At 38.7% G+C, this 21,000-nt stretch overlaps 1 protein-coding gene across 16 annotated transcripts in view; it reads right to left on the bottom strand.

Moving 5' to 3' along the window:
* Positions 1-21,000, bottom strand: part of GUCY1A1 (guanylate cyclase 1 soluble subunit alpha 1) — a 73,318-nt gene that overhangs the window by 11,672 nt on the left and 40,646 nt on the right. For 15 of the 16 annotated variants that reach the window (XM_033215553.1, XM_033215566.1, XM_033215561.1 and 12 more), the window contains 5 exons: positions 18,207-18,265; positions 15,287-15,996; positions 12,722-13,207; positions 8,595-8,738; positions 3,407-3,561 (listed from right to left, as the gene is read on the bottom strand). In XM_033215553.1, the coding sequence (XP_033071444.1) occupies positions 3,407-3,561; positions 8,595-8,738; positions 12,722-13,207; positions 15,287-15,996; positions 18,207-18,265 (1,554 nt within the window). Of the gene's footprint in view, positions 1-3,402; positions 3,562-8,594; positions 8,739-12,721; positions 13,208-15,286; positions 15,997-18,206; positions 18,266-21,000 lie in introns of those variants that run through there. The other variant, XM_033215565.1, reaches the window with a different exon arrangement.

Below are 21,000 nucleotides of genomic sequence, written 5' to 3'. Positions count from 1 at the left end.
ATTACAATGAAACCCAGGGATTTTTCCAATTCTCAGGTTATACTGAGTTGTTTTCATATCCAGGAGTCAACAGTCAACCAGTACATACTTCTTGCTTTCCTTCTGTGTTCCAGGCACTTATCTAGGAGCTGGGGATCTAGAATGTGTACAACAGGAAGCTAACATTCTGCAAAGGGAGGCAGATACTCAACACATAAATAAATACTGCATAAGACAATTTCAGATACAGGTGTGAACTGAGAAGATGAAATAGGATAATGAGAGTGTATGTGAGGAGAAGGTTGTTGCTATAGTTATGATAGTTAAGGAGTGTCTCTTTAAAGAGAGGAGAAGAAATGATCACTGTAAGGTCGATGGTCTGAGTAACTAGGTGGATGGTGATATCATTTTAAGGTGATTGGTAAGTTTGCCTGGGTGGGAAGGAAGTGGATTTCATCAGTCTGTGTGGGAAATCACTCATTCTAATTCGGTCCAGTTCATTTTAATATGTCAATTAGTCATCCAAGTGGAAATATGTAATAGGATATATATGTCTGTAGCTCCGCGGAGAATCATAGGATGGGCTAAAGATTTTTAAAAAAATGGTTAGAGTCATAAAAGTTCAGACACAGAAGAGAACAGGAACAGAGGCTCTGGGCACTACAATAAAGGTTTGGTAGGGAAGGAGTTCCAACAGGAGTCACTGAGGTGTAGTAGACATGGGGTAGTGAGAAAACTAGGTGAGTGCCGTGCCAAAAATTTAAAGAAGAACATATTTAAATGAGGCAGTTCTTAGCCTATTCAAATGCTTCTGAGATGATAAGGAGAGAAAACCGACAGAGTTTTTTGAGACGGAGTCTTGCTCTGTCGCCCAGGCTGAAGTGCAGTGGCGCAATCTCTCCTCACTGCAAGCTCTGCCTCCCGGGTTCCCGCCATTCTCCTGCCTCAGCCTCCTGAGTAACTGGGACTACGGGGGCCTGCCACCATGCCCAGCTAATTTTTTTGTATTTTTAGTAGAGATGGGGTTTCACCGTGTTGGCCAGGATGGTCTTGATCTCCCGACCTCGTGATCCATCCCCCTCGGCCTCCCAAAGTGCTGGGATTACAGGCGTGAGCCACCGCGCCTGGCCAACTGACAATGATTTTAGCAGGGCACACTGATGACCTTGATAAGAACCGTTTGAGTAGAGTCAACACTGATTGGAGTGAGTTGAAGAGAAAATAAGAGGTGGAAAAAATACAGATAGTGAGTATAGACAACTTCTTTCAGTTTTGCTATAAAACAGAGCAGAAATTTAAAATTGTAGCAGAAGCTGGACTTGGAAACAAGGAAGTTTTTATTTTTCAAGAGTTTTAATAGATATGGTTGTATTCTGTTGGGAATAATCATTTCATCAGAGAGAAATTGATCATAGAGAGAAAGAGTTAATTTCCGCAGAAAAGTTAATGAGAAGGTGAGAGGAAATAGCACTCTCAGCAAAGCTGTATCAACCAGGGGCAGGAGGGGAGCTGGCCCAATGTAACGGGAACAAAGAAGGAAGAAATGGGTACTGGGGTAGCTCTGCTGAGAGAACCTACAGCATGAAGATGGCAAAGTTCCTATCTGACTTCTATTCTGGTGGTGAAATATGAGGCAAGATTATCAACTGAGAGTCTGGGCTGGAAAGGAAAGGATGCTGGTGCTTTAAGAAGGGAGAAGGCCAGATGCAGTGATTCACTCCTGTAATCCCAGCACTTTGGGAGGCCAAGGCGGGCATATCACTTGAGGTCAGGAGTTCGAGACTAGCCTGGCCAGCACAGCAAAACCCAGTATCTACTAAAAGTACAAAAATTAGCCAGACATGGAGGTGGGTGCCTATAATCACAGTTACTTGGGAGGATGAGGCAGGAGAATCACTTGAAACTGGGAAGCAGAGGTTGCAGTGAGGCGAGACTGTGCCATTGTACTCCAAACTGGGCCACAGAGCAAGACTTGGTCTCAAAAACTAACTAAATAAATAAATGCACAAGAAGGGAGAAGACACTATTAAAGAGTTACCTCTGAGAATAGGAAAGTTAACTTGCTTGGTGTAATTTAGCTACTGTATAGATCTGAAAAACTTCTTTGTTACTTAAGAGTTTCCAATATAGTGAGACAAAATGTACATGATAGATATATTTCTACTTACCACAGATTGGTTTAATTTCTGGTTAAAGGGATAAGTGATACCAAAATGGCAGATTTTATTGACGCAGGCTGTACACTACTTATTGTCAAGGAGACAGTGAAAATAGAGGTTCTTCTGATGCTAGATGACACATGGCTCCTCTGACTGTGTTAACACTTGCTGCCAGTGCATAAAATTGAGATCTTTGAAAAATCCTTGATGACCAGCTAGTTTTCCTCTGGTAAATTCTTCCCTGTATGATAGGGCATTTGACTGGCTTTTGTCCTTGATTGCAGGGAGGGAGCTTCTAAAACTCTTGGAATTTTTTGAGTTATAGGAGTATCTGTTTTCCATGAGGCCCTTGGATCACATTTGAGTTTATATTAATGAGGTGACTCAGAATGGGGGCAGGACCCCAGAAAAATCAGTCTTGTGGATAGAAGGTTGGGGTTTTGTGCTAGCCTAACCTCTGGGGAGGAGAGTGGGGGTGGTGTCTGAGTTCAGTCACACGGCAGTGATTCAACCAATCATGCTTACATAATGAAAACAATGACTCCATACATCAAACTCAAAGCTCAGTGTGGTAGAACTTCCTGGTTTGTAAACCCATTGATGTGGTCAGAGGGAGATAAGTTCTGATTCTATGGAAGCTCTGCATCTGGGACCCTCCCAAACCTTACCCAATCTGTTTCCTCATTTTGTTGGCTCTGATTTGTATCCTCCAAAATAAAACTGTAATAGTAAGTATAGCAATTCCCTAAGTATTTTTGAGTCATTTTAGCTAATCATCTAACTTGAGAGGTTCATGGGAACCGCCAAAATTGTAGCTCAGTCAGTCTAAATGCACACTTAGGTCCCGAAGGGTGGCTAGCATCTGAATTAAGGGCAGACTTGTTGGGTTCTGTGCCCTTTAACTTGTGGTTATGACTGTGCTCAGTCTGGGTGGTTACTGCCAGAACTTCACTGCAGTGTACTAGCTGATGTCAGAACACCTATCAACGTACTGAGAGTGTTAATATACGCTTCTAAAAGAATGATGGAAGAATAGGTAATATCTGTCCTGGATTTATGGTTGGGCCACAAACACCTCAGGTGAGTCATTCTTAGGCTAATAAGCAGTGTAAAAAAGTTAAAGTGAGGATGATAAAAGTTATCACATTTCTTTTTTCTTTATGATTAAGGAAGAAAAAAGTTATGAACAATGAATCAAATCAATGGGGAAAATGACAATTGTATATAAACAAAAACAAGAGATTTTAGGTGTTTAACAAAATTACTACCTGTAAGTTGTTGGGCTGACATTGATTTTTCGTGGTACACTGCACGACTCAAATTTGTTAGCCAGAGTGACATTGTTTCCAAAAAGACAGTAACGGGGCATTTTGACTCCAACAACGCCAGCAAAAACTGATCCAGAATGCAGTCCAATTCGCATCTGAAAGCAAAAAATAACGTGATGTTCCCAGTCACTGGTAAAACACTTCCTACTTGTCAGTGTCGTTTGGATACCCTGTCTAAATTATTTTACCATTCACCCTCAGCACACCACCCCTTTCCTCAAAACCTCCAACCAACTTCCCTCTACTCCTCATATGCAATTAAAAGTGACTAGTGCAGAATCAATAGTGACATTTCTTAACTCTTTTCCATTTAGATTTATTACACAAACCATCTTAATTGTGTCTGTCTTCAGCCTCTGAAACAAGTTTCCATGCACAGGGATCACAGTTACCACAGCAACATAGCAAGGGGGATATGAACTGTTCATGTGAACTTGCCACCTCTCCATCAAGTGAGACAGATATAATTTCTGGACTCCTGGAGTTGTTTTCCCAAACACTGACAAAGAAGTGCAAATGAAGCTAGCTCTAAGGATATTAAATATATTTTTTAGACATTTTACCTTAAAATAGCTTTATACCAAACACTATCCCACTGCTCTAATGACTTACAACTGAGGAAATGAAATTGTAATATTTAAGCAGAAAATGACAGAGGAAGCAGAAAGTGGAAGTTACTTGAGTCTGACGACGATGTCTATATACATGAAACTAAAAGTCCAGACTGATGAAAGATCAGATTTGTGCCATGCCTAGATATAAGGGGCAGTCTGGGATACGTTGTGGCAAAATTTTAGGAATTCTGGAAGTCTCCAACGATTTGGAAAACCACTGAGACAGAATGTTTTATTTTATTTATTTTTCAGAGATACAGTCTTGCTCTGTCACTCAGGCTGTGGTGCAACGGCACCATCAGTTCACTGTAACCTCAAAACCCTGGGCTCAAATGATCCTCCCATCTCAGCCTCCTGAGTAGCTGGAACTACAGGCATGCACCACCACACCTGGTTAAGTTTTAAATTGTTTGTAGAGACAGGGTCTTGCTATGTTGCCCAGTTGATTCTCAAACTCTTGGGCTCAAGTGATCCTCCTGCCTCAACCTCCCAAAGTGCTAAGATTACAAATATAATTCACCTTGCCTAGCCAAAGCAGGATATTTAACAATGGAATCTTCAAAGGTCTGATTACTTGATGATCTTAAAGAATTCACAAATACTGAAAGTACTGCTACTACAAAGCAAGCTAAAGTGGGGATATTTTAAATGACAATGATGATACCATGTTCATTATTTTCAAACTCTATGTTTACTCAAACATTTTAAAAAGTTGTATTAGATACATGCATTTTGAATGAAGACCAAGAACTCAGTAACTTAGATATAATTTAGATATCAGAAGAATTCAGTTCTGTCTAGTTTTAATAAGTAATTTCAGATATCTGCTGGAAACTTCCCAGACTCATTTACTTTTAAGATGTCATATGAATTCTACAAAATTTTCAAACAAGAGCACTAGATTGTGAATCAGGAACTTTGTATTCTAACAAACTCTACTAGTAACTAGTAGTCTGGCTTCCTTAAGTCTCTTTACTTCCCTCTGATCATGTTTTCACCTATAAAATGCAGGGTTTGATTATTTTTAAAGAACTTCCTTCATCAAAGTTTTACATTAACAAAAGCAAAACTTAGATGTCTGTTATATATCTGGCTTTGTCTCTTTTAGGAAAATATGAATTTACACATATAACAAGTGATAGATAGAGAGATAGACAGATAGATAGATAGAATAAAGACTCTTTTGCCCATAAATATCAACCACGACTTTAGCATATTTAGATTGAGGAATTATTGCTTTCTGTGAGCATTCTTCTGGTTAAACCAGTTTTTCTTCCTATAGCTACTCCAGCTTATTATATGTTAAATTTACCATAGCATTTTTATCTTATTTCATAATTAAAATGTAAATATATTCTGTTCGTAAAAACCAAAGTCATGCAGACAAGGCAAATGTCCCTCCTAGTCCTTCCATGCCATGCTGCCTTCTTCCCCTTCTCCAGTTTTGAATCTCTCAACCCCAGCATTTTCTTAGAGAGCTTTTCAAATTAATCAGCAAGATTTAAAACACAATGTGTTTAAGATACACATTGTGCCCCGAGCAGATCTCTTTTCACTGGTAACAGACTTCCGTGCCAAATAATGAAACGCAAAGGCAGAATTCTGACTCCCGGGAAAAGTTTGAATGGGAACCTACATCTTTTATTTGGGACTACTTGTGGCATAGCCCATTTCTCATCATAGGCTTCTAGGCTTAGGAAAGGAGAGGAACTAGAAGTTTGCTTCCATATTCACTTGTCACCTACCGACTTTCACGGTTACACTCAGCCCACTGGCCTCTGTCACCAACCCACCTGCTGCTTTCTAAGCCTGACTGGATGGATGTTAGTGAGGAAAACAATAGGAATAAGTGAATAGATGAATGATTTGCACATGTGACGTGCTAGAGGAAAGTACAGAGTTTGAAAAATAAAAAAAGAAAATAGTTTCTATTCTTTTTTTTTTTTTTTGAGACGGAGTCTCGCTCTGTCGCCCGGACTGGAGTGCAGTGGCCGGATCTCAGCTCACTGCAAACTCCGCCTCCCGGGTTTGTGCCATTCTCCCGCCTCAGCCTCCCGAGTAGCTGGGACTACAGGCGCCCGCCACCTCGCCCGGATAGTTTTTGTATTTTTAGTAGAGACGGGGTTTCACTATGTTAGCCAGGATGGTCTCGATCTCCTGACCTCGTGATCTGCCCGTCTCGGCCTCCCAAAGTGCTGGGATTACCGGCTTGAGCCACCGCGCCCGGCCTATTTTCTATTCTTTCACTTCAATTCTATACCAAGAGGTAGCAGGGCAAAAAGCAGAAAAAGCCTGGGCTTTGAAGCCACATGGACATGACTCCAAATACTGACACATAGGAGACTTGACTGCTCCTGTCTGCTGGTGAATTGTAGATTCCTCTTTAAAGTGTTATTTTAAGGATTAAATGACGATGTTTAAGTCACAATATGCTCCTTTCTGATACACATTAAAGTTTCCCTACTAAAAATACTCTCCACTATGCTTCTGTGATGTTTCACAGGTATCTCTTAAGGACGTCAGATATTTCCCAGGACTGCAGGTTAGCACACATAAAAAGGTATGATTAATGACTCCCTTTTGTAGGTCTTTTAAACTAGCTTATCATTACCCAGGTAACTATCTTTGAAACTAACTATAAATAATTCTTCCAACTTCCAAAAATCTAAAAATACATTTATACAAATAACAAAAATGCCATAAACTTCCTCCACACCAAACATACACATCTTAATTATAAAATGCATTTGTGTGAAAATCACTGAAAAAGTTGTTAATAGTCTATATATTTTTAACATTTACTTTGATGCTACAAGCCCCCTCAAACAGATTAGAAAGAGAAAGAAATATATAGTCCTCCTCTAAAAAAATGCAATTATAGAAACTAAATCTGAAAAAGTCAGGTATTGTGACGCTTCTAAAACATACTTGCAAATTATTTTACACTCCTTCTATTGATTCATGGGCTTTAAGCCCTCCCTCTTCTGGGCAGACTTATGATTGCTCTGACCGATAGAACACAGCGGAAGTGTCGCTGTGTGTCTTCCAAGACTAAGTCACGGAGCTTCCACCAGTCTTGTTCAGTGGGAAATGAACCACCTCATAAGAAATACATATTAGCGCACCACATGTAACACTAACAATCCCAGCTGAACCCAGCCTTTCAGCCATCCCCACCAAGGAATCTGACATGTAAGTGAAGCAGCAGTCTTGGAATGAATCTTCCAGCTCCAATTGTTGCAATCCCAGCTATTCCAGGCACCCTCACCCATTTCAGTATTCCCAGCTGAGGTCCCATAGATTGTAGAGCACAGACGAGGTATTCCTGGTATGCCTTATCCAAATTTTTGATGCACAGAATCCATGCATAATAAAAGATTGTGATTTTATACCCTTACATTTAGAAAAGTGTGTTGCACAGAAACATATAAATGGGATGACAATAGACTTAGAAAATAGTTATGAAAGCTTAAACATATGGCTCCTATTAAGGTTAAAGAGAGTTAAGGATAAACCTCTAAATACATAGTTTTGTTTTTAAATTTCTTCTTTCTTCTCTATATGTTTTATAGCATACTAGATAAGATTTTACAATACCTCAAAGGCTTATTTCTGAAGGTAGTCAAATGGGGCCTGTCCTATAAAAATTAAGGGACAGATTCACTGTGAGACAAATAAAGGTAATCTGCCTATATTCTATCTATTAAACCAATGCCTACCATGTTAACTTTATTTCCTCATGTGTGGTGAGATATTAGTCTGGAATCTGGCTCATCTAGAAATTTTGAAATGTCATGTGCCTTGGAAAATACTGGTGGATTAGCAGTCAATATCCATTCAAATGTAATATCCTCTCCTCCAGGAGTTGGAAAACCAAAACTACATTTTCTAAACTAACTTGCAGCTTTTAAATGCAGTTAGGCTTGGGAAATCAGATGCATAGTTGCATGGGATTTGGCAGGGCACCATCTCCACTATAACTCAAGCACAATTGTGGAAGCCTTCGTGTTTTCTATAGCATGCTTACTAGAGAGTCCATTTTCCCGTCACTCACTTTGTAACAGTCATGATGTAGGATTGCCATCTTGCTGATTATTATAGTAGATATGGTTTTGGAGAGGCAGCAGCTTTCCGAACATGGCAGTTTCCTGACTGTGGCTTTGGTGGTATAGTTTTGGAATCAGCTTCCAGATTTGTGAAAATGGAGTTGTTCTGAAGTTTGCCTTTAGGAGCTATTTTATTTTGACAATGGAAAATCCCCATACTATGGGAGACATTTTTTTGAAAGTCCAACTTATAGATGTGTTCTTCTGTCCTCTCAATGATTCTGTAAGCCTATATCCTATAATAAATGTCTTCCAATGTAAGCAAGTTCGAGAAGATTGTGTTCTCTATAGATTTTGCTTTCTCTCTCTCTCTCAACTAAACCCCAACTGATACACTATGGTTTTGATAATCAACTAATATGCATTTGCTCTTGTGACATCTCCTAGAAAATATATCATCTGCCTTACCTTGATAGGTTCTCCATGGGGAGACATAACTTCATCAGAGAGCTCCATCATCTTCAGGGCCATCAGCGCTATCTGAACAGCATGAGTATCACTCTCTTTGTGTAATCCCCCAGCTACACAATAGGCATCGCCAATGGTCTCCACCTAGACATAATATATTTTCCATACTATAAATAAATGCTCAGGAAGAATCACAGGCTATATCATATAGAATAAATTAAGTCACACAGCATAAATCTCATTGCTCAGGCCTTCTGGAGGATCAGGGTTAATCAGATACTCCCAGAAATGGCTTTCTCTTTCAGGAAATGCACAAGGTTTAGACCCATTACATTCAGTCACTGCACTGAGAGGCAGCACAGCCCTGTGAACACAGTAACAGTTGGCTTCTACTCCCAGATTTGTCACTGACTCATCATATCATTTCATGTCTTTTTTTTCACCATATAAGATAGTTTTTGTAGAAACAATATATTTTTGAATTATAATACATTGTTTAAAGATGTTGGGATCATTTGCTCATTTTATATCCTCTTCATCATAAAATAGTATTTTGCCTCAAGTCACTACCCAATAAATGTCATATGAATGTAGTAAAATTGTGCAATGTAAAACCAAGATATTAATAGTCATAAAAGTAAAAAGAAGTGGTTTTTCTAAAGGACCCTTAGGGTCCTCATAGAAATTACATGTCTAATGGATACTAATCACAGTTATAGAAACGAAGATGTTGAACCAGTAGGTAAAAACAATGGTGGTGCTTGAAGGACCACTGGAAATCAAGCTATTATCTAAAATCTAAGTATTAACCTTGTCATTATCATCATCATTGTTGTTGATGTTACAGGCAATTTTTACCTGTCTGTGATACTGGCTGCAGAAAGCAAATAGTTAATTTAAATCCACAAATAACCCCCTAATTCTGCATTTTTCTTCTCCTCCAAATATTTATTGTAACTATAAGACCCTATTCTGATCCAAAGCCTCAATTGTGAAAGGATGAGGGTGAGAAAGGAAAAAAGAAAGAAGGCACAAATCTTCAGAAATTCCCCACTCAGAGTGAATGCTGACACCCTTATTATGGCTCCAGATTTCTTCTTGACCTGTCTTTCTCCTAGTCTCTGACTTTATCTTCTTATTCTCCATATTTCTCATTTAGTTCCAATGTCACTGCCTTCCATTATCCCTTAAACATATCAAACATGCTCCCACTTGCTATTCCTTTCTCCTGGAGCAGTCTCTCTGCAGATAACCACTTGGTTGTCCCTCCTTTCCTTCAGTCCCTGCTAAAACCTCATCTTATTAGAAAAGCTGATTGCTACCACCCTCTAAGAAACAGCAATCACCCCTTACCTATTGCCCTTCTTTTTCCCCTTAACCTACTTTATTTTTCTTTCATATTATTATACTAACTGAAAGACTATAAATTTACTCATTTGTTTCCTGTCTTTCTTTCCCCTAATCATATGTAAGCCCTCTGAGTTTGTTTAGTTTATTCACTTCTATATTACCTGTGCTCGGTAATAATGAACCAGGTGTCAATGTCACCCATGAGCTTTTCCTCAGCAGTGAGCACATAAGAAATGCTCATCATGATGGCTATCACAGGTGCTCAATAAATATGCTAATCAGAAGTTCTACCCCCACCCTACCTGATGTTAGGGGCCTACCATATCTGCTTTTGTAGCCCCTTGTACATACTGCATCCCTTCGTCACGTCATATGGAAATCCGGCGTTGGTCCATTCTGCCCTCTTCTCCTTCTCCATATGTGAACTTTCCTCGCAGGGATTGTACCCTCTAGCTCTGTAGCCATTGCCCACCCATGCTGGCAAATGCTGGATAACCAGTATATATTTGCTGAAACAATTGGTAAATGAACACAGAAAGAAACAGAAAAATGGCCAAAACCCCCAGAAAGACAGAAGAGAGAAAATGAAATTACATAAAGCCATAGTATAATCAAGTCCTGGAATAAATAAGGTTGACTATTGTTTTGAAGCCATTGGCACTCATAGGGTAGGCCTATGATTATACATTGTGTATATCTGAAACCTTTCTATATTTATTTTCAGCTGTCTCCAAGTAATCTCAAGCAAAACCAGAAGTGAAGAAAAAGTAGAGATGAGGACTGGCATAGAAGGTAATTTACTATCTAGCTATGGCTCTAGTTAGATTCATCAGGGAACTCTGTGGCTGTTGTCCTTATACCTTACAGTGAGGAGCATAGTTTCAAAATGCTTGTTAGGATATTTAAAAACTATACCCTATATCCTTGATAGAAATAACCAAAAGTAGAAGAGGGCTACTTCTGTTAGCAATTACAGCAGTTTGCAAGGAAGAAAGACTTCCTTCTCACAATTCTAAGAGAGGAGACAGTCTCAAGACAGAAAATGACTACAAATAAATACAGTAAACTCCGCAAGAGGCCATCAAACTTAACCTAACTGAAGCCAATTATTTTTTCTGTAATTATACATGGGCCTCTTTTTCCCCAAGGGAATCATGGCTCTGTTTGGAATTTCCTGTTAGGAATTTTTTAAAGTAAGGTTTTACTTCTAGCATCTAGAACAAAACAAGACAAGAGCTTATGTATTATCATGAATAATATTTGTTTCTTCCTCAATAATTTATTTATTTCCTGTTGGGTTCAGCTCTGAAATGTCAGAATGTTATGTGGCAAGTTAAGAAGATGATTCAAGCCATACAAATGAGAAGTATGCTTTATTCCTAGTGCCAATGTCTAAAAGAAAGCAAAGTAATTTAAATCAGTAAAAACTTTTAATTCTAAAGAAGTAGACAGAACTTGAAATCTCTTCATTAGCTCTCTTACTAATAGTAGTTACTATTACCAAAGAATGAGCAGAAAATGGAGGGAGGATAAGATGCTCAAAGAATGGAGGATGGGGTGTAGGACATTTACCAATTGTTTCAGCAAAAGTTGGTATCAGGGATGGTCACTGCTATATCTCCTGTGCCTACAATGATGCCTGGCTCATCCTGTATGCCTGATGAATATCATGTATTATCTAACATAATCTTTATAACAATCCTGTTCATGAAGATTATGGGACATAATGTGTGATTATGGGACATAATGTGTGTTATTAATACATATAGACTCTGTTAGTGAGCATTATTTTATCTTAGAAGTGATGATAAAGGTTTTTTCAACTTAGTTTACAAAGCGAGTAAGGCAGAGAACAAGATTTGAAGACAAGTCTTTGTTTTTCAAATGTCTCCGCCCTTGGCCAAGCTGCAAAAATGCCTTAAGTAGGTGATTTTGATTTCTGTTAACTGTCTATGAAAAGTATCATGTTAACTCTGTACTGAAGTAATCTACTTAAAGGCAATTTTTATAATCCTCATGTGTCTTTACTCTTACAGATACAAAGGATAATGTTTCCTTGTATAAGCCATACTTCGAATTATCTCACACTTAATAATTCAACTTGGTTTCCACAGTGAAGTGGCAGGTTCACTGACTATTAAACTTCTCCTATTCACAGGTCCTACACCCCATCCTCCATTCTTTGAGCACCTTATCCTCCCTCCATTTTCTGCTCATTCTTTGAGAAGAGAGGCCGGGCGCGGTGGCTCAAGCCTGTAATTCCAGCACTTTGGGAGGCCGAGACGGGCGGATCACTAGGTCAGGAGATCGAGACCATCCTGGTTAACACGGTGAAACCCCGTCTCTACTAAAAATACAAAAAACTTGCCGGGCGAGGTGGCGGGCGCCTGTAGTCCCAGCTACTCGGGAGGCTGAGGCAGGAGAATGGCATAAACCCAGGAGGCGGAGCTTGCAGTGAGCTGAGATCCGGCCACTGCACTCCAGCCTGGTGACAGAGCGAGACTCCATCTCAAAAAAAAAAAAAAAAAAAAAAGAGAAGAGAAGAGAGTGTGGCAGTCCTCTCACAGAACAGTTATCTCTGTTTCTGGGCCGACCCAGAGCTATTTCTGGCTGGAAAACACCCACATAATGAAGGCACCATACCTGCTCCCAGGACTGGGCTGGCAAGACCCTGCAGAGGTTGCCTTTCAGTTGCATTGCAGTTCAGGTCCTAGGCACAGTGCTTGTACCCCAGTGAGTTTGCTGGTAAAATGATCATTGCCCTGTTCCACCCCTACCTTGTAGACATCCAGCTCTCCACACTGCTGGTCAAAGCGAGTGTAGAGTGCGTTGAGCATGGTGATGACCTGCAGCGGTGAGCACTGGGAGCAGATGGCAGTGAACCCAACGATGTCTGAAAAGAGCATGGTGACATTACTGAACTTCTTGGCTTGCACAACTTGCCCTTGCCACAGCTGCTGAGCAACCTCACAGGGAAATATGGAGCACAGAAGGTCTACTGTCTTTTTCTTCTCCTCCTCCAGGGCTTGGTGGGCTTGCTCAAGAGTGGCCTTCAGCTTCCCTAGCCTCTTCTTCAGGCCATCTTGAGCTCGGGCTTGCTCCCCTATCAAGACCACATCCCTCAGTGCATTGTGAATTGGGATGTCTGAGAGGTAGAGCCCTCGTCCTGTAAAATCTTCTAATCTGTCCACACAGGGTGACCCCAAAAACAAGATTGCACTGGATTCAACAATGTAGATCATTTGGCCTTTGAGGTCCATAACCTATGAAGGAAAGGAGAACCAACTGTGGTTTATTCAAGTTTCCAAAATCTTTCTGAGACAAAAGAAGGGGAAGTAGATACAGTAATAATCTCTTTGTGTTTAAACCTGCTGAAGAGGAACAGTTTGCTTTCTTATAGTTTCTATGAGTTCTAAAATGCATGTAGACGTTTGAAGAGTATATTGGAGTATACTCTACACAGAAATCAAGATTTACAGTGAACAATGCAAAACGCTGTTGCTTCAATGCTTTCTCACTAAGCAGCGTGCTGAGGCTTTTGCCACGATATTCTTGTTAATAGTCTCACTTGGTTAACCTGAAGTTCTATTTTTTGTATAATATGGTACTTATGAAAATGTATTCTTCCTACCTTTCTTCCTTCTTCCCTCCGTCCCTTTTACTTTTTTCTTTGTTCTATTTTTTGTTTGTTTGTTTCCTTCTCGTGTAGCATGTTTCTCTTCTCTTCTCCACTTCTCCCGTAGTACTTGCTCTATCAGGCAGGTATGGAAGTTAAAAAGCCTCCAAAAGTTAAGATTTGTATCTGAATTTTTTTTTCTGTCATGAGTAGCTCCCCAGAACTACCTTTTGGAAGTCATTATTTTTCCAGAGACTTCAGCATGAGGTATCTGAATCTTATAGGAGAGGCTACTTCCCCATTTCAACTTTGCCTCCAGAACATAAGGAACCCTGCCCTCTACCACACAAATAAAAGAGTAAACCATACAGTAGAAAGGACTGTACCAAGGAGGATGTGAGAGAGAGGGGGCTTCAAGTGATCATCCTGAACCACAAGAAGGTTTACTTGCGGACGTGTGGACAAAGATGTGCATGTGTGTTCTTGCAGCTAAAAGCCAAAAGCAACCCAAATATCCTTCAATAGGGTACTAGTTAAATAAAGTAGAGCTTGGGAGACCAAGGTGAGTGGATCACCTGAGGTCAGGAGTTCAAGACCAGCCTGACCAACATGGTGTAACTCCATCCGTACTAAAAAATACAAAAATTAGCCGGGTGTGGTGGCACATGCCTGTAATCCCAGCTACTCAGGAGTCTGAGGCAGGGCGAATTGCTTGAACCCTGGAGTTGGAGGTGGCAGTGAGCTGAGAACACGCCACTGCACTCCAGCCTGGGTGACAGAGCAAGATTCCGTCTAAATAAATGAATAAATAAATAAAGTAGAACACAACCATATAATGGGATACCAGTAAGACTCCAAGGAAGCCAAATAGACCTATATCTAATGACATGGGAGGATGCACAAAATATATTGTTTCGTGATAAAAGAAGTTGTAAAATAGCATTTTTTTCTTTTAAACAAAAATGTGTATAATTAGTTTTTCATTTTTTTTGCTGCAATAAATACCTTTCAATATTACTCATTTTTAAACATCTCAATATATTATTTTATGATAGAAAATAATAAAGCTATTTTCCTTTTGGGGAAAAAATAGTGCTTCTGCTAAAGTTATACATGTGTGAAATCTCTCTCTTGGCTTTGCTTGTATTATCAACTATGAGTTAGCAAACTTTCTTTCCTGAGACTAAATAATTACCAAAGTTCTCTACCATGAGATGACAGATTTTAACCTCCACATTTGGTAACAATTAATCAAATAAATTATTTTTTATGTCTATTAAATGTTGCTTAAAAATCCATTTAGTTGCCTCCTACAAGAAACAAGTGACTTGTTTGTTGTAAAACAATACCTCTTATTATTCAACCTAAGTCAGCTAGATAATTGAAAACATATTTTTATATAAACATTTATCAAATTTCATTATAAAACATTCCATAAAGATATTAAAAGGCAGACTGCATTCAATAAATATTTTTGGAGTAATGAATCGAGTAAGCAAACAAATGCAGAAAGAATTTTGTTTAAGTTTATTATAATTATAATAAAAAATTATAATTATTTTATAAATAAAATTTGTTTATTATTAAGCTTTGCAATTCTTTTGCCATTGTTTTAAATATGTTCTATCAAAACATTTGAAGTGATGCATATATTTTTACGCTTTCGTTTCTTGCTCTTAAATATGAAATAGCTTTCATATTCCAGATAATATTACGTTTTCCTTACCCTTGAAGATTTCTTCACAGAGTTGTCCCATCTCCTCACCCGAACAACAAACTGCATATTCAACATAGTCATGATCCCGCTAAACGTCTGGTTGATTTTTGGAGTCAGAATTTCAAAGTATTCTTCAAAATTAGGCTTTCCTTGAAAGTCTCTCCTGTTCATCAGCCTTCTGATGCCATTGCCAAATTGCAGAATTGTCATATCTTTGTCAAACATGAAATGGAATGGAAATGTCTTGCAGAAGAGCGATGTGGGAATCACCAGCGAGGACTGGGGTTTGCTGGGGGACAGGGATGGCCTGGTGCTTTTCACGTGAACGGAGTACAACAAATAGGGCTGATTCACAAACTCGCTGCAATCATTATGGAAGCAGGGAGGCATTAACGACACTTCCACTTCGGTTTCATATAATACGTGAGCAGCTGCCTTTATGATGCCAGGAAGAATCAGGGAGGTGGTTCTCTTAGGGAAGAAGTAGTAAACATGTAGAAAATCATCCTCCTTATCCAGGCATAGAATGGAGGCGTCCTCAAGTCTGCCCCTTTTTCCTGCTTCTTGGCAATGGCTGCTCTGTTTCAGAAGGGTACTGAAGCTGTTTAAAAAATCTTTGAGAGTGCCTCCAACCACCCCAAGGATGTTTTCATCTTCCTCATAACATATTTTAAAAAGCTCTTCACCAAGAGATTCTTTGATAACCTCCACTGGAACTCCTGAAATCACATAATACATGTTCTGCCATATCAAATACGCCACCTTGGTAAAGCTGTGCCATTATTCCTATTTTCAACTTGTGCTATTTGCTGATTAAAATGAAACCCTATATCCAAATTATCTACCTAGGTTAGCTTCTAAAATTCTAGTAACTGAAGAAATATCCCAAATTAATTCATTAAAAAAGAATGACCACTTGAATATAATACACAAATTTTTATCTCTCTGAAACCTAACTATAAAAGATCAATTTGAATTCCAGTATTAAGTACATTTTGGCAAAATTCCTCCAATCTTTCTGTTAAAAACAAAAGCAATCCATCCTCATGAAGAGGGTCTTCCTCTCTGAGGGTTTCCAGCAGCGAAAGGGTCAGACACTGAAGTTAATTTAAAATCACTGGTCATGAAACTCAATTTTGTCTAGAAATGATTACAAAGCATTTTTTTTCCTGAGTAAAATAGCATTCTTGTTTTTTAGTGTTAGTAGAAAGAGTGTCTGCTTGGAATATGTAATTTACTTTGTATAGCATTTTCATGAGTGCTATGAGGTTAGAAATAAGCCTCTGTATGTCTGTGTCTTTTTACAATGTTAGGCTTTTATTAATATTACTTTTTATCATAAAAGCCATGAGATCCATGAAGTTTTTAAGGAGGCAATTTTTTCTTTTTTTTCTTTTTGAGACAGAGTCTTGCTGTGTTGCCCAGGCTGGAGTGCAGTGGTGCGATCTCAGCTCACTGCAACCTCCGCCTCCAAGGTTTAGGTGATTCTCATGCCTCAGCTTCCAGAGTAGCTGGGACTACAGGTGCACATGACCATGCCTGGCTAATTTTTGTATTTTTCGTAGAGATGGGTTTTTGCCATGTTGGTCAGATTGGTCGCGAACTCCTGACCTCAGGTGATCTGCCCACCTCGGCCTCCTAAATTGTGGGGATTACAGGCGTCAACCACCACGCCTTGCCAAGCGGCAACTTTTTGGGACTTTTTGTTTACTCATTTCTTAGAGCTACAGGCACACAGGCTCAAGTCACTCCACAAGTCAGTTAGTATTTTAAGTGATACATAATAGTATGCTTAATTAATATAGAAAATAGAAATGTTATAGGTTAAATATTTTGTAACAAAGTAACATTTAACATAGAAAGGAAAAAGAGATAGGAGAAAGAATTAACAAACGAGGGTGGGTATAGTGAAGAAGACAAAAGGAGTCTTGGTTTCAGTCAGGCCGTCTGTTGGTCTTATAAGAAAGACTGAGGTGGCAGAGCCTTTGGTGGCAGATGTCAAGTTTTTATCATGAGTGAATATAAGAAGGTGTCAGTTAGGACGACCATTTTGAGTTGTTGAAGGTTTAATTTTTTATAGTTGCAGAATCCTCTGGGGAGAACTGATAGTGAAAAAGTGTGTTTTTATCTGGTTGTATGTAGTTTTCACTATTTAAAATTTGTTTATTAAATAAAACATGTTATTTTTGTTGGCAAAATGCCCTAGGAAATCCAAAATGGAGTCTTTTTTAAAGATGGAGTTAGTTATGTCAAGGGTGTTCTGTACAATCTTCCCTTTCTATAATCTCCTATAATCTTTACACTCTGAGTACCACATTTTTTCTTATCTGTAATGTGGGAAAAAGAATAGTGCCCTCTTCATAGCACTGTTGTGAAGTGTGGGGCTTATGTTCAGAATAGGAGGGGCTCGATATAAGTTAGTCATTATTATTATTATCAATATCATACTTTTAGAAAGACGCAACCTCATGGTTCATGTACTGAAACTTTGGAAAGGACAGCAAGACAAAGTCACACATCTAATTTTTCTCTCAAACTAATGATTAATGTGAGAACACTGTTAACTTTTTTCCCATGACTGCTCCTAACCTTTAAAAGCATTCTTTATTTTACTTTGTTGAGTGGAATTTTTCATGCATAAATGAAGAACACTTAGTTAGATTCAAGATCAAAGCCTGTGAAGGTCTGTGAGTCAGCTTCCCATCTAGCCTTATCTACACTTCAGCAAGTAAACATAAACAGAGAAAATGTTTTAGGTCCAACAAAAACATATAGTATCAAAAATTGTTACTCTTTACCTTAACAGAATACATAATATTGAACACTTCATACTGGGAGTCACCAACAAATAAATATGAATATTTCTAGAGAAAATGTGAGTTCTACAGGTATACGGCATACTTTCTAATTACATAAACAATTCTATTACCTGCTGCAACTGCTTGCTCTGCAATTATTTTTTCAAAGTCTTCTCTTTCCAAAGATTTCCTGGAAATATTTCAATATTTTAAGTTATAAACTCATAAATACATGCTAAAAGTTCAGATTATAATATACAGAAATAATGATAGAAAATAGTTTAAATTAGGCTGGGCACGGTGGCTCATGCCTGTAATCCCAGCACTTTGGGAGGCCGAGTTGGGTGGATCACAAGGTCAGGAGTTCAAGACCCGCCTGGCCAACATGGTGAAACCCGTCTCTGCTAAAAATACAAAAATTAGCTGGGCATGGTGGCGTGTGCCTGTAATCCCAGTTACTCGGGAGGCTGAGGCAGGAGAATTGCTTGAACTGGGACCCAGGAGGGAGAGGTAGCAGCGAGCCGAGATCAGCCAGCCACTGCACTCCAGCCTGGGCAACACAGAGACTGTCTCCAAAAAAAAAAAAAAAAAAAAAGAAAAGAAATAGTTTAAATTCCCTTGTCTGTAGAAGCAAATCTTGGCTATCAATTTTACAGGAAAGCAGCAACGACGTGTGCCATCCAGAACAATGTTGGAAAACCCCAAAATATACATGATAGAATGTTTTGTTATTCTTCATCATAAGGATATTTATGTTTTAAGTGAACTTTACATACACTAATACAATCTCAGACTTAGCTTTTTTTTTTTTTTTTTTTTTTTTTTTTTACCTTTATATAGGTGCAAAAGCTGTAAGTATTCAGTGGAAACTGTACTTCAAAGTTTGAATTTTGATTTTCTCCCATGCTACAGGTATGGAGTACAATGCTCTCATGTGATGCTGGGCAGTGGCAGTGAACCCAGCTCTCACGTGGACATGAAATTTTGAGGGTAAACAACCGGTACTCTACAGTGTACTGTACTGTGTTATCAGATGATTTTGCTCAACTGTATGCTACTTTAAGTTGCTGAGCACGTGTAAGGTAGGCAAGGCTAAGCCATTCAGTAGGTTAAGCATGTTAAATGCATTTTCGACTTAGGGCGTTTTCAACTTATGATGGGTTTATCTGGATGTAACTCCACTGTAAGTCAAGGAGCCTCTATACTAAAGAGAACCTTCCCTGGCTAGCAACCTCAAATGTGAAGTGGCCAAGAAGAGGATGGTAATTCTGATAACCAAGAAAAACATACATACAGATAGAATTCACTTTTAAGTAACATTATATATTTTCCTAAAGCAAATATATAGAATCTTTTGCTTCTTAGTTTAAGGCTCTATTTATCTCTCAGATATCATTATATTAAACTTTTATCCTTGATTTTGTGTAAAAAATTAGTAATGAAAGAAACCTATTCTTCATTCAATTATTGCACTTGTTGTACAGCATAGAAAGTGAGACTATAATAGCATACTTTTTTATTCATAAGAGTTTTTTGCAGTTTTAACTGCACAACTTGTTGATTCATGTTTGCCTAATTGTTTGTGATGATTTCTGATAGTGATGAGTGATTATGATAAAATTTGTGAGCGAAACTTAGTTAGTTCAAACAGCACATTGTGCAATTCAAACTACGATTCCTACCCTCACCTTCAAAAAATACAAGTGGGTATAAGAATTGCACATGCACCAGCAAGCACATGTGTGCCTCATACAAATCACACACACACACACACGCACACGCCAGTATGAGTTCATACATGTAATGATGTGATCAAAAGAACCCAGAAAAAGAAACTAAGCAAGAACTCTCTTGGCAACCAATCCTGAGGGACATGATGGCTGTACTAAAACTCATTCACTGGAAAAAAAAAAACAGAGGAGGGGGCAGCTCTTACACTTCATTCAAGGGCAGTTTATTGGTCGATATATTGGACTTATTGTCTGTCAATTCATAGAAGAGAATAAGCAGCACAAAAAAGAGTTAAGGGGTGTTCAGCAGCTGGCAAACTGACAGCAATAAAAACGGCAGTGACTTACCAACAAGAAAGTGAAGTAAAAAAGCATAAACAAGAGGATACCCAAAACTAAAAAAAGCACAGACGAGCCACTTAACATATCAGCAGGCAGGCTTATGAGCAAAAATCTTCTTTCAACAACTGAATAGTTCTCATCAAGACACTTTAAAAGTATAATCAGATTTCTTTTTTTTTTTAGGGAAATCAGAGAAGTGGTAAACAAAAATTTCAAAAAATAATTATTGTTTGCTTAAGTTTTGAGATTATTTTAAGAGATATACTGCTGGAAACACATCACAACTGAGTATTGCAAGAAGCTGTAAGAACAATTCAGAACACAAAGCCCTGAGAATAAATTTTGAGTAAACTGGCTGCCAAGGACTTAAGCAGACAGACACAGTAGCACAGTGAGAGACTTGAGGCTATCTTATCAGCTTGACTGGGAATTAAGGTCAGAGGCATTCTGGAATGCTTTTCATATTACTCGTGTAAACAAAGCTTCTGTCAGACACATAGATTCACACTCTCTCCTTCTGGACCTGTCCATGACCCCTTCTTGGCTTGGTCCTGCTGCCCGCAGTCTGGGACCAGCTAGTCAGCAAGGAGAATCAAGCACACATGATCCACAGAGCAGATGATCACTCATGGTAGGAGACAGATGAATGAATTGTTAAAACATTCCCGACAATAGTACTGTTTTGTAAAACTTCAATGTTCAGTTCTGCAAATTTGAACACCAGTATTTATTCAATTATTTATAAACTAAATCATCCTTGAAATTTCAGGGAATCAAAAACAGGGCCTATTACTTTTCGTTGTTGTTGTTTGTTTGTTTTTTTGAGACGGAGTCTCGCTTCATCGCCCAGGCT

The sequence above is a fragment of the Trachypithecus francoisi genome, unplaced genomic scaffold (genome assembly GCF_009764315.1).
Source record: "Trachypithecus francoisi isolate TF-2019V2 unplaced genomic scaffold, Tfra_2.0 Lachesis_group1, whole genome shotgun sequence".
NCBI lineage: Eukaryota > Metazoa > Chordata > Mammalia > Primates > Cercopithecidae > Trachypithecus > Trachypithecus francoisi.
Note: the sequence above shows the minus strand (reverse complement) of the source record. Positions and strands in the feature narration are given on the sequence as shown.